This window comes from Cetorhinus maximus, chromosome 8 (assembly GCF_964194155.1).
Source record: "Cetorhinus maximus chromosome 8, sCetMax3.hap1.1, whole genome shotgun sequence".
Lineage (NCBI taxonomy): Eukaryota > Metazoa > Chordata > Chondrichthyes > Lamniformes > Cetorhinidae > Cetorhinus > Cetorhinus maximus.
Window position 1 is genome coordinate 111,282,343 of NC_135886.1, and position 12,499 is coordinate 111,294,841.

At 45.4% G+C, this 12,499-nt stretch overlaps 1 protein-coding gene across 6 annotated transcripts in view; it reads left to right on the forward strand.

Moving 5' to 3' along the window:
- Window positions 1-12,499, forward strand: part of arhgef9a (Cdc42 guanine nucleotide exchange factor (GEF) 9a) — a 404,937-nt gene that overhangs the window by 286,210 nt on the left and 106,228 nt on the right. For 5 of the 6 annotated variants that reach the window (XM_078547438.1, XM_078547441.1, XM_078547443.1 and 2 more), the window contains one exon: window positions 9,875-10,006. In XM_078547438.1, coding sequence (XP_078403564.1) covers window positions 9,875-10,006 — 132 coding nt within the window. Of the gene's footprint in view, window positions 1-3,184; window positions 3,641-9,874; window positions 10,007-12,499 lie in introns of those variants that run through there. The other variant, XM_078547439.1, reaches the window with a different exon arrangement.

The window sequence follows — 12,499 nt, forward strand, 5'->3', positions numbered from 1 at the left end:
CTCATCAGATGCCACAGTCACTGGCAGAGGGGCGGAGGAGCTGCTGCCAAAATCCAAGCACCCTGAAAGGAGCCTGCAGAGACAACAGGCAGCTTGTGCACCAACGTGAGGTTGCTCTGGACCTCCCTGTATTGATGGAGCGGAACCTGGCTGGGATACTGGGTGCCTCATCCATCTCCCACACTAGCACTGACCACCTGAGGTCATTGCCTGTGTGAGAGCTTTCAGGTCCAAGCAGAACCCCAGGAACCCCTGATTCTGTCCCTGGAGCTGCCTCTCCATGAGAATCGACACTATCTCAATGGAGGGAGCAGTGTGCTCGGCCATGAGGGTCTACGCAGTGCTCATGATCTCATGGACTCCTCCACAACAGAGACCACGGCATGCGTACCCTCATGGATCTCCGCCAAATCCTCCCGCACATCCCGCTGGACATCCAGCATTTGCTGCCTAATGGATGCCTAATGGAGCGTCTAGAGGCTCATCATCTATCTTCAACTCAGCATCGTCCTGGGCTCCAGCAGCCCTCCAACTGCCGGTGTCCTAGGCACTCTTTGCCTTCGCTTGCTCCTCAAGTGAGTGTGAAGTGCCCTCACCGCTGTGCACTGACATTCCAGCCAAAGATCTAATGCCCACTGAGGTGTTGGTATCTGCACTGGCGCCTGGTTCAGAGAACAGGTGTGACGCAGGTGCAGCTGAAGCCCAGGTGTCCTCTGGCATCAGGGGTGGCTCTTCGGGATCCTGCATGTGAGTGCCTGTTGGTGAATCTAAGGGAGAACAACAACATGTCATTAGTTTGGGTCATCACACTGTCACTGTGCATGCCAGGCACCCTGGTGAGACAATGGAGATCTGCACCATGGTGCCATCATCTTTCAATGATCAATGGGGGCTCCAGTTTTGAGGCTCCCAACATTGAAGAGATTACACAAGAATATTTGCACCGTCTGAAACTCTCACCTCTGTGCACTGCACTCTTACCTTCGCCTGACACCCCCAGCCTCTCCACAACCAGCTGACCGAGGTGCGTGGTGGCTCTCCAGCTCCAAGGCATCCTGCTCAAGTCTGGTCAGGATTAGGAGGTTTGGGGGGCCTTCGCCTGTCTATGACCCCTCAATGTGGTTATGGCTCGTCTTCTCCTGATTAGTCCACCCTCTACCTGCAGCATCATTGCAGCCTGGCCAACCCCACCTGAGGAACACCTTACAGGGCACATCCGAGTTGTGGCTCTCGAGCTGCAAGGCACTCAGTCCAAGCAGACAGAGCTCACCCCCTTGCCCAGCTCTGGCATCATTGACATTTGGCACTCAGACTCTAACACCTCTGAGCTCCACGGGGGACAGCCAGCCCTTAACACTTCTCCATGCTGATCCATGCTAACACGGTACTCACCCTTGCCGAGCGCAGCAGGCCGTTGAACCTTTTGCGCCACTGCACCCATGTGTGCCGCACAACATCGTGGCTGCTGACCTGCGCTGCCACCTCCTACCAAGCTTCTTTTGTCTGGTGTGGTGGCTTCCTCCTTTCATGTCTGGGAACGAGGGTGTCCTTCCTGGCAGCCACCTCCTCCAAGAGCACCACGAGGCACTCATCCGAAAAACAGGAGGCCGAGTGCCCACCCGACCTGCCTTCCCGCCTTGTGTCTCCAGCCGCTGTTGAGGCCTTAGCTTCGGTCTCCAGAATGCAGAAGATATGTTCTTCCCTGGCAGCCTTCAAGAAGCTGCCTGGGCCGTTTTTAAACCGTCGGCCGGGTTGCCATTGGACACGTCTCCCAACAGGCCCCCGCTCGGCTCTTCCTGACTATTAGGAAGACACGTTTCATGCTGGGCGGGCCTTAATTGGCCAGTCAGCATGAAATCGTGGTCATGGGCTGATCACAGTCAGGGCCCTGTTTCTGACCAATCCCGAGCCTGCCAATCACGTGCGGCCGCCAAGGGTTAAAATTCAGGCCACAGTGATTAACACCTGAATTGGAGAACCCGGTAGCGTGATAGTGGCAAATACCCTGGAATAATTTAAGAAATAGATTTTATGATTGAGCAATTCATGGCTGGATTTTACATTTTACACCTTAAATGTCATGGTAAACCTGCCTCCGCTTGATTGGGTTACCTTGAGCTGATTTTACAGCTGTTGGGCTGTTAATTAGTTCAGTGCGAGACTTCGACCCCTATCTTTGAGGAATCCCACTTCCAAAAGCTGCAGGCCAATTAGATAGCCAGCAACTCTCTAGCCCCTGCAGTGCCACTGAGGACAGTGGCCAATGCTGGGACTACAGACAGTTCACCATGCCGAGGAGACATGGACTGATTAGAAGGTTCATGGGGGCTTTTGCCAGGGCCAGTCTGGCAGGCCCCTGCGAAGAGGGTGTGGGTGACCAGGTTCAGGAGGATGGGGAGGGGATGGGTGGTGGTGCACATCATGCGGAAGACGAGTACCTAGGGGGTTATTCCCATTGGGAGTGACACATCCCCACCAACAAGGCTGCTGTATTTCATCTGAGGCCTCACCATATGGTGTGGACACCCCCATTGCTGGTAAGATATCCATGATAACGTGAGGAGGCCCATAAGTGGTAATTGGCAAAATCCCAATGGAGGTGGATAGGTGACAGGCACAGTGCCACTGCCGCACTGCCCAATTTTGCACCCCCACCCACCTGCCAGCTCATTCTCAGTGGTTGGGTGAGGGTGGTGGTGGTGGTGGGTGGTAGGACCGTTAAATTCCGTCCACAGATTTTTCTAGAGGCATGAATGGAAGCAAACGTCCTAAAGTATGACATGGCTTAAGACTCTGCCTTTGAAAGTGCAGTTGAGAAAGACGTATGCAAGTGTGGTTGAGTCAGGAACAAAAAGGATTTGCATTGGCATTAAAGCTTCAGGAAGTTGCAAAGGAAGGGGTGAAGTGGAGTGATTTATAAATGCGAAGAAGGATTTTGAGTTTGGTCTGGAATTATTTGCAAGCTTCAGGGTTTGAATAAACTCAGTTCTGTCTTCCCCAGCTTGTGAAATTATGCAGTTTCTATGTGGCATCAGGAAACTTGAACACTGAATTGCATGGCACTTGAAGAATTTGCAGCCTTCATTACAAGGTTTAATTCATCCATGGCAAACTGGGCATTTTGGTTATTTGGAATGAACTTGGGGCAACAGCAAGCTTTACATTTTGGATGTTTTTTTTACAGCTTCAAAGAGCAGCCTTCAGAAGACTTCAAAAATATAAAATAGGGATTAAAAGATGGTCTCCACTTCTGTTGCCTTTCGATAGTGCAGAGCTGACATGATTGCCATGGGAACAGTTAAGACTGTTACTATGATCACAATGTTTCCTCAGCCTTCCTGAGGGAAAGCAGATGACCTTTATGATGTAAATGCTGTAGTCTCCTGATGAACAGAAAACCTCCATATCTAAGACAAAGTGGCTTCATTTTGTTTTCTATGCACTATTTGTGTACCTTGTTCACATATTCACTTTAATTCCTGCCTGTCTTATTTTAACAGTCATTCCCTGCTTAAAATAAATACATTTTATTAACAACTGTACAGTTAACACAACTTTAAGTAAGGCACTAAAAATAGCGCACACAAGAAATTACACCACGAGTGTGTCTACCGTTCTTTCATTAAAGTTTGATAAACTTTCCCAGTGTTTAGCTTGTTGTGTACTATAGTACATTTCTAAATTCCATATTTTCCTTTATTTTATCTTTGTGCTCATCAAGATATGGGATGCCAGCCTCTCACCACTGCTGTTCTTGCATACTGAGGGCATGCTACTGTTTCCTAAGAAAAACTTGCTTTTGTGACCCCAGGATATTCCAAAGTGCTTTACACCCAGTGAAGTATTCTTGAAGTGTAGTCAATTTTGTAATGTAGTGTTCATTTGGAGTTTTCATTTAAGACTGAGAAGAGGAGAAATTACTTCACTCAAAGGATTGTGAATCTTTGCAATTCTCTATCCCAGAAAGTTGTGGATGCTCCATCGTTAAATATATTGAAGGCTTGGATAGACAGATTTTTGGTCTCTTAGAGAATTAAGGGATATGGGGAGTGAGTGGGAAATGGAGTTGAAGCCCAAGATCAGCCATGATTGTATTAAATGGCAGAGCAGGCTTGAGGATATGGTCTACTCCTGCTCCTATTTCTTGTGTGTTCTCATCTGTTCTTCTGAGCAGCTCTTTGGCCAGTTGTATACCCAGAGCTAAGAGATTCAAAGGACCTCTAACATCCCAATTTTCATATTATACGTTGTAATGTTAGATGATTGGTACATCATTCAGTGGGGTTGTAGTTAGGAGGTTTGATTTGATAAATGGTATCTGATAGGGGGTAAATGACAGACTGGGATATATCTACTTGCCTGGATGAGTGCAGCTCCAACAACACTCAAGAAGTTCCATCCAGCGCAAAGCAACCTGCTTGATTGGGACCCCATCCATCACCTTCAACATTCACTCCCTCCACCACTGTGCACTGTGGTAGCAGTGTGTCCCATACACAAGGTGCAGAAACTGATCAAGGCTTCTTCGACAACACCTTCCAAACCCGTGACCACTGCCACCTAGAAGGGCAGCAGATGCATGGGAACACCACCACCTTCAAGTTCCCCTCCAAGTCACACATCATCCTGACTTGGAAGTATATCACCGTTCCTGCACTATCGCTGAGTCAAAATCCTGGACCTTCCTTCCTAACACTGCTGTGGGTGTACCTACACCACATGGACTGCAGCGGTTCAAGAATGCAGCTCACCACCACCTTTTCAAGGGCAATTAGGGAAGGGCAATAAATGCTGGCCTAGCCAGCGACGTCACATCCCATGAATTAATAATAATTTAAAAATGGATCTTATGGGCCACTGGGGAGGTATTATCATCCAAGTTACTAAGAATATGGGCACCTTTGTTCATAATATTCCCCTCCTTTCAGATCCCTAGAGAAATGGATTTGTTGTTCACTTACTCCCAAATTGACATAAAAATAAGGAGTATTTAAAAATTCCACAAGGTCCAGGGATTATAGCAAAATAGTGTCATGAATAACTTGAAGATAAGAGGGTGATTTTATTGAAGTATTCAAGATTGTAGACAATTCAGGCAAATTAAATGCCAAGATATGGGGATAGAAATGTATGGAATGGGCAAGCATGGAAGTAATGGGGTAATTGTATCAAGTTGAAGCAGTAGTTTGATAAATACCTGACAAAAAATTGATGGAAAGTACAATATATTTCCTAGACACTGGATGAGCCAAATAGACTGCAATGGTCTTTTCCAGTCCAATCCGTGTTCCTACGTAAACTTCCCTAAAGTAAACTTCAGTTAAATAGTACATCAAATGTATAACTTTTCTCCCAATAAACCCAAGGGAGATGGACCGTGTATCTTACTGGAGCACTGGATGTACCAAATGTGTACTCGCTAGGTCGCCACATGAGCAGCGTATAACTGTCAAGTTCAATGCCACTTTTCTTGAGTTATCTGTTAATTTATATCAAAATTGTTCAAAATGCTTCCTATACCGCATTATTAAAACTTTGACAGAAGGCTTAAGAGGTATCATGGTTTGAACTACTGGATAATTATAATTTCTTTTGAATAAAAAGTGACCTTGAAATAACAGGAGTAGTCCGTCTATAAAAAAGGTTTTGTTCACAGAAACATAAACATCAAAATTTCTGACTGCACAAATGTGACGCTAACCACATTGTCTCATGGGAAGCTTTCCTGTGTTTTGAATAAAGAATTATTTCAGTTATGGCAAAAGCTTATAACTATACTTGTATGAAAATAACCCTATAATTAGCTTTTTGGTTTCTATTTTTCCAATTTAGGCATTGTTTTTATGGCCACATTTGGGCATTATCTTTCCACCAAAAGGCTTAAAAATGTTGTACTCAATCCCAAATCAAAAATTAGTGCTAATAACAGGGTTTGAAATTACATGGAGTCAAAATCTCTTTGGCTGTTTTTAATGCCTAAATTGTTAAAATAATGCTAACATTAACTTTTGCAATAACAAAACTGTTATTTACATTTTGCAAAACATTTCACTTATTACTTCACTAAAGAAAATATTCAAACATACAAAGACCTGAGAATCCCCCAAAGGGTGTGGAAACTTTATTTAAAGGCCATTTTTGCTTTTAGTCAACATTCTCCAGTTTTTCCAGTGTTGATTTCATAAAGACCCAGTTTCAAAGTTTTGCCGTCTTTTGCTTAACGGACAGTTTTCACTTTAAATTGGGTGTCTAAATCTTCAAAAATGTAAAATTATAAAATGTAACATCAAACTCTCAGGGGACGGGGACAACTCACAGTTGTGAGATATGCATGATAATTTGTGTAATTTCTGATTTCTGAAACAAAGTTTTTTCAGACAAAGGTTGTGGAATGAATTACCAGGAAGGCCCTTGAAGCAGATGGTTTAAACAGAAAATCATAAAAATTAGTCCAGATGAGAGAAGTCTTTCAACTGATCTAGTTCATCCTTATTGTGGAAAGCTATAGGGCGTAATCATCCCAGATTTGCACTAAGTGCGGTAGCAGGCGGGTAAAACAGCCGGCCTTGATGGCGGGTTTTCATGCCATATCATCCCAAACCCACTGCGTTACTTATGCTTTCCCGGGAAACATGCCATTTCCATGGCGGGCAGACTCTCATTTGCCTGCCACGCCATCACCTCGCCGCTTCATCACACTGGGCGCCATATTTAAAGTTGAGCCGCGCACAGACATCTCACTGCTTCCAGCTCACAACTACTGCAGGGAAGATGTCCCCGAAAGGTAAAAACACTGCAGCCCCCAGGTATAATGACGTGTTATTGGAATACCATTTGGACACTGTGGAGGCCCGCTGTGATGGCCTCTACCCCCACTCTGGCCGCAGGACGGGCAGTGGCATCACCAATCCAGCATGGCGGGTGGTGGCAGTGGTGTTCAGTGCCAATGCTACACACAAGAGTTTGGCCATCCGATGCGGATAGAGGATGAATGATCTTGTCTGTGCAGCCAGGGTATGGTAACCATCTCATCACTCTAAACTCACACAAGCCCAGCACACACTCACTGGCATCTCACTCACTGCCAGTTCGAGGGACATCACCACCTATTTTCACACACACACACCCTCAACTGTCCACCTGGCCTCATCTCCTCTGGAGACTGCCTCCTCAGCCCTCCCCATCTTGAGGCCACTTGCACAGAGTAACATGTGTCTCCCACACACACCCTGGGATACCCTCCTTCCCCAGTACAGCTCTCACCTTGCAGCCTCTTCCCTTGCCTGAGGCCACTCCACCCCCTTCCCCAAGCAAGGCCTTGCCCTGCAGCCATTGAAAAGCCACCCACATATGGCTGATCTGGTAGGTAGAGACTTGCCGTGAGCCCCCCTAAAAGTGATATGATGCTGTCTGTGAAGCCTGGCACTGATAACTGCGAGTGCTGACCGAAGCAAGGTAGGCAAACAAACCTTGAAGTCCCAAGCGAAGTGCAGCCCGCCAGGTACATGTCACTTATGTACTGTTGTGAAGCACCTCGGCGTGTTTTCCCGCCAGTGTGGACGTTCGATCCAGTGGGGGAGTTGGGGGGTGGGTGCACAGAAGAGTCTGGCAGGCTGACCTTATAATGATATGCTGATGTATTACAATGAGGCCCCCAACGCCCGACAACAGAAAACGCGGCCCCCCCCCCATTGATGGGCTGAGCGGATGATCGCAAACTGGTTTCAACCATCGTGAAACTGATCACGCCATATTGTCCGCTCATGCCACCGAACTCGCCCAACGGCAGCGGGCACGGAAAATTCCAGCTATTGTCTCCCTATCGTCATGTCTTACTGACTCCTGAATAGCTCCAGCTTTGTTGCCTCTATTATCCCATCTGGAAACAATCCACTGTGCTTCACGACATCAGTTCTGAACATGCCTTTTACCAGTTTGTACTTCAGTTGCTCCAGTTGTTTTTAAAATTAAAATCACGCTCTGGATTAATCCTTTTTATTCCACTCAAGTGGGAAATAACGTCATTCTGGGTGGTAGGGAAACGTCAGCCCATTTTGAACTCTTTCCAATTTTCTTTTCTATTGAATTTATATCCCAGAATCAGAACTAACATCAGCAATGTTCAAGGTAGGCCTTGACCAGAGTACCTACAGCTTCATCATAATGGTCCCAGACTGATTTAGCAACAGGACAACTGGGTGCATTTCCAAAGTGAAAATGGATTGAAGATATGGTGAAACAGCATTGATCTATGAAATAGAGATTGGTGTTTTGTGCCTGGTGGCTGCCTGATCGATATATCGCCGTATGAAAAATTCTTGCGGTAGAAATTTGTCGGTGTCTGGTATTGGAAGAGAAGGCAGTGGCATGGGCGTACACCTGATCATACCTGGAAGCCCAAGGCCAGCCCAAAACCTGGGAGAGCACTTCCACAGGCAGCTACCCTTCTGCATGAATGAATTTCAGGTCACCTACCTAATGGCAGTGGCCTTAAGTGACTGCCGGGAGTAGGGACAAGGTGGGTTTGGGGAAAATGAAAGATGGAGCTGGAGGAACACACCTTCTGGCTCCACATAAAGTTTTAAGAAAAAATGTATTTACTAAAAAGAAAAAAATAGAAAGGCTTGCATTTATATAGTGTCTTTCATGACTTCAGGGAGTCCCAAAACACTTCACAGCCAATGAAGTCCTTTTGAAGTGTAGTTTCTGTTGTAATGTAGGAAATAGGGCATGGAATTTGTGCACAGAAAGCTCTTATAAATGGCAATGTGTTTTTAAAATTCGTTCACTGGATGTGGGTGTCGCTGGCTGGGCCAGCATTTATTGTCCATCCTGAATTGTCCTTGAGAAGGTGGTGGTGAGCTGCCTTCTTGAACTGCTGCAGTCCATGTGGTGTAGGTACACCCACTGTGCTGTTAGGGAGGGAGTTCCAGGATTTTGACCCAGTGACAGTGAAGGAACAGTGATATATTTCCAATTTAGGATGGTGAGTGGTTTGGAGGGGAAATTGTAGGTGGTGGTGTTCCCATGCATCTGTTGCCCTTGTCCTTCTAGATGATAGTGGTCATAGGTTTGGAAGGTGCTGTCTAAGGAGCCCTGGTGAGTTCCTGCAGTGCATCTTTAGATGGTACACACTGTGTGTCGGTGGTGGAGGGAGTGAATGTTTGTGGATGGGGTACCAATCAAGTGGACTGCTTTGTCTTGGATGGTGTCAAGCTTCTTGAGTGTTGTAGGAGCTGCACTCATCCAGGCAAGTGAAGCGTATTCCATCACACTTCTGACATGTGCCTTGTAGATGGTGGACAGGCTTTGGGGAGTTAGGAGGTGAGTTACTCGTCACAGGATTCCTAGCCTCTGTGGTCAGACACATCACTCTGCAGAGTAAATGGGATAATGACTCGATAATCTGTTTTAGTGATGTTGATGGATGGTTAAATATTCGGTAGTTATAGAATAAACATTACTAGATCTCACCTTTTCAGTGGTGCTGGTTACAAGTCCCCAATTTAAGCCAGGTAAGGCTGAGCATTACAGGTCAAGTGCCCGCTCTGCTCCTTGGGACAACAACTTCCCAAGGGGTCCTAAAACAGCTGTTTGTTTCCTCATTTATTTACATATGGCCCGTTTTGAAAAATGGTCCAACCCAGTTTCCAGATGGATGTTTTTCAAGCATCGTTGTTCCCTGACATTAACCCTCATTGCGAGTAAAATTGTTGCAACTAGGTCTGGTTTCTACCCCAGATGTATTAATGGTAAAAAAGGATTGAATTGCATTCGATTGGATAGGTTACTATTATAAATCTTCCAGGCTACCAACACTTCAATATTAAGTCACAAGTTGTTATTTGAGTTTTTTTTTTCAATTTATTTTAAGGGTGACGATGTTCTGGACAGGAGCTCTGAGTTGATCTATTCTGGGGAAATGACATGGATTTACCAGCCTTATGGACGGAACCAGCAGAGGACATTCTTCCTATTTGACCATCAATTGGTGATGTGTAAAAAGGTAAGACAATATTGCTGATGATCCTTTATGTTTACGGTTATCTGGCTGTGCTGAGAACTTAAGGTAAGTTTGAATAAATAAAACTCATAGACTATTTGATCTCATGCTTACAAAATTTCAGAACTACCACTTTCCCATTACAGCAGCTGATACCAGCTGGGGCAAAAGCTGAAGTGCTACAATTAGTCTCGGTGTTTATCTGCTACTGAGGCATAAAAACATATCCAGCGCTCCTGCTTTCTGTCCATTGACCCCTGATGATGAACAATCCCCTGGGTGAGGTGGCAGCAGTCTGCTGGTATCTGAGGGACTGTGCCAAGGAGGTTTCTGTGGATTAGAGACTGTAGTCATTAGCATTGTTACGATCCTTGGCCAGACCCTGCGATGTGGGGCAATGTTCGGTGAGGGACCAGTAACGTTTTGTTTAAAGTAATTAAAGGTTGAAATTAAAGACACCTGCTTTTTGGAAAAAGCCACAAGGTTCCACGGGATTTGAACAAACACAATAAACTTTATTATACAAAGTTAGAAAAGTAAAACAATCATATGTGTAGACCTTATACTCTAACATTTAGAATTAGTATGAATTAACAGACAAACTGTGGTCGGACACACCACACTACAGAGTAAGTGACAGATGCAACCAAGACAGAGTCCTTTGATTTCTCAAGAACACACCCAGATGTTAGTCAACCAATCTCACTGAAACTTTGTCTTTCTCACAACAGTTTCCAATCTCCACCTTTGAAGATCTTTTTTTGGTATTCCCTCCACTGCCTCAAACTGATTGAAGAAGAGTTGTCCACTGAGAGTTCATTCTTTTATGGGGATTCCTTTATAGGGATTTCCAGATTTCACTCCAGAATCTAATCACTAGCACAATTCCAGCTTTTTAGCTACTCTGAGCAGAACACTGCTTCTGGGTTCCTCTAAGCTCCAATCCCCCCAGTTGCACTGAACAAATGCTACTTGTAGGCTTCCCTGAGCTTCTCTGAGCCCTACCCCTCAGCAGCACGGAGCCAGTGATGTTCCGCTGCCTTCTCAGCTCCCGATGGGCTTCTTCTGAGCTCTAACTGCACAGCGCTACCAAATGGCTCCGGGGCTTTATTTAGCCCCCAGCACTTCAGCTGTATGTAGCCAGCCACCTTCTTTTTCACCTGTTCCTGACTAACTGACTAAAATTGACTGACCTTTGAACTGCTCTTCACTGATATTTGAACTGATCTGGGGGAACCAATCAAAATACTCCCAGTGGGTCCCACCCTTGTTACCAGACAGGAACCAATGTAACAGCATTGGAACATGCTGTACCTTTAAATGTTACAATGTCCATAGACTTAGAACTTACATAACACACATAGACATAATGAATTGAATTCATAACAGCGTCATTTCCTTGTACCCTGAGAGTGCCCTTAAAGCTCCAAAATAGCATCCATGGCGCATCACACTCTTCTGGGGTGAATCGCGTTGACCATCATATTTTTTAGCTCGTGCAGTGATTGTCCACTTGAAATTTGCTTAGTAGCCAGATCATCATGCCAATCAGCATGCAACATTGAGTTGATGCCAGTGGTGCCATTTTGGAGCTCAATGCTTTAGCTAACACCCTCTCTTAGCATTGGACAACTGTACATGTGTTCAGGAGGAGGAAGGACCCCAAACCAGCACTATTTAAAGAGATCATCAATTGCTTACAGGTTAGCTGCCGGTTGTTTTCTTCTGTTACTTCAATTTTACAAATATTTGGTGTTTTTTTGTAGTTGTTTACAGTTGTCAAAGTCTAAAGGCAGTCTTGTGGAAATTTTTGAAGTAGTTCTGACTGACTTCAAGGCTTTTGCACAAACAGTTGCTCCCAGATATGGATGCAGTATTAGATTTTCCCCTTGGAATGTAGCATGATTTGGAGAATGAACAGAGGTCACACAGAACAGGACAAGCTGCTGAGGGAGGAAGGGGAGAGGGAGAAGAGCTCTCAGCAAGAGGTCATCTCTGCCCTGGGTGTTCAGGGAACAATCTGCCCACCTGAACCTCTGCGAGGAACAATGTGTGAGAAGTCTGCTTTTCGTAAGGTTGTCCACACTGAAATGTACAACCTGCTTCAGCCAGAACTGGAGCCTCAGAACAGGGCAAGAACCACATTGCCAGTAACTGTGAAGGTAATCATGGTAGTGAAGCTTTAAGAGTCTGGCTTTTACCAGGTTGAGTTGAAGATATTTCCAACACCTCGTAGTTTTCTATCCACTGCTGCATAAGGGTCCCTGAGGCTCCATATTCAGCGAAAGCTGATTATAATTCATTCCCTCTTGCCAGAGACAAGAGGTGAGTGAACATGTATCTTCATTAGGATTGCAGGCTTATGTTGCTGGTGCCATTGACTGCATGCATATCATTTTGCAGGTGCCACATGTCAATTCTGCCCTATAACAGGACTGGTAAGGATTCCATTCCCTCAACGCCAGCTGATGTATGACCATAGGTGATGCATCATGT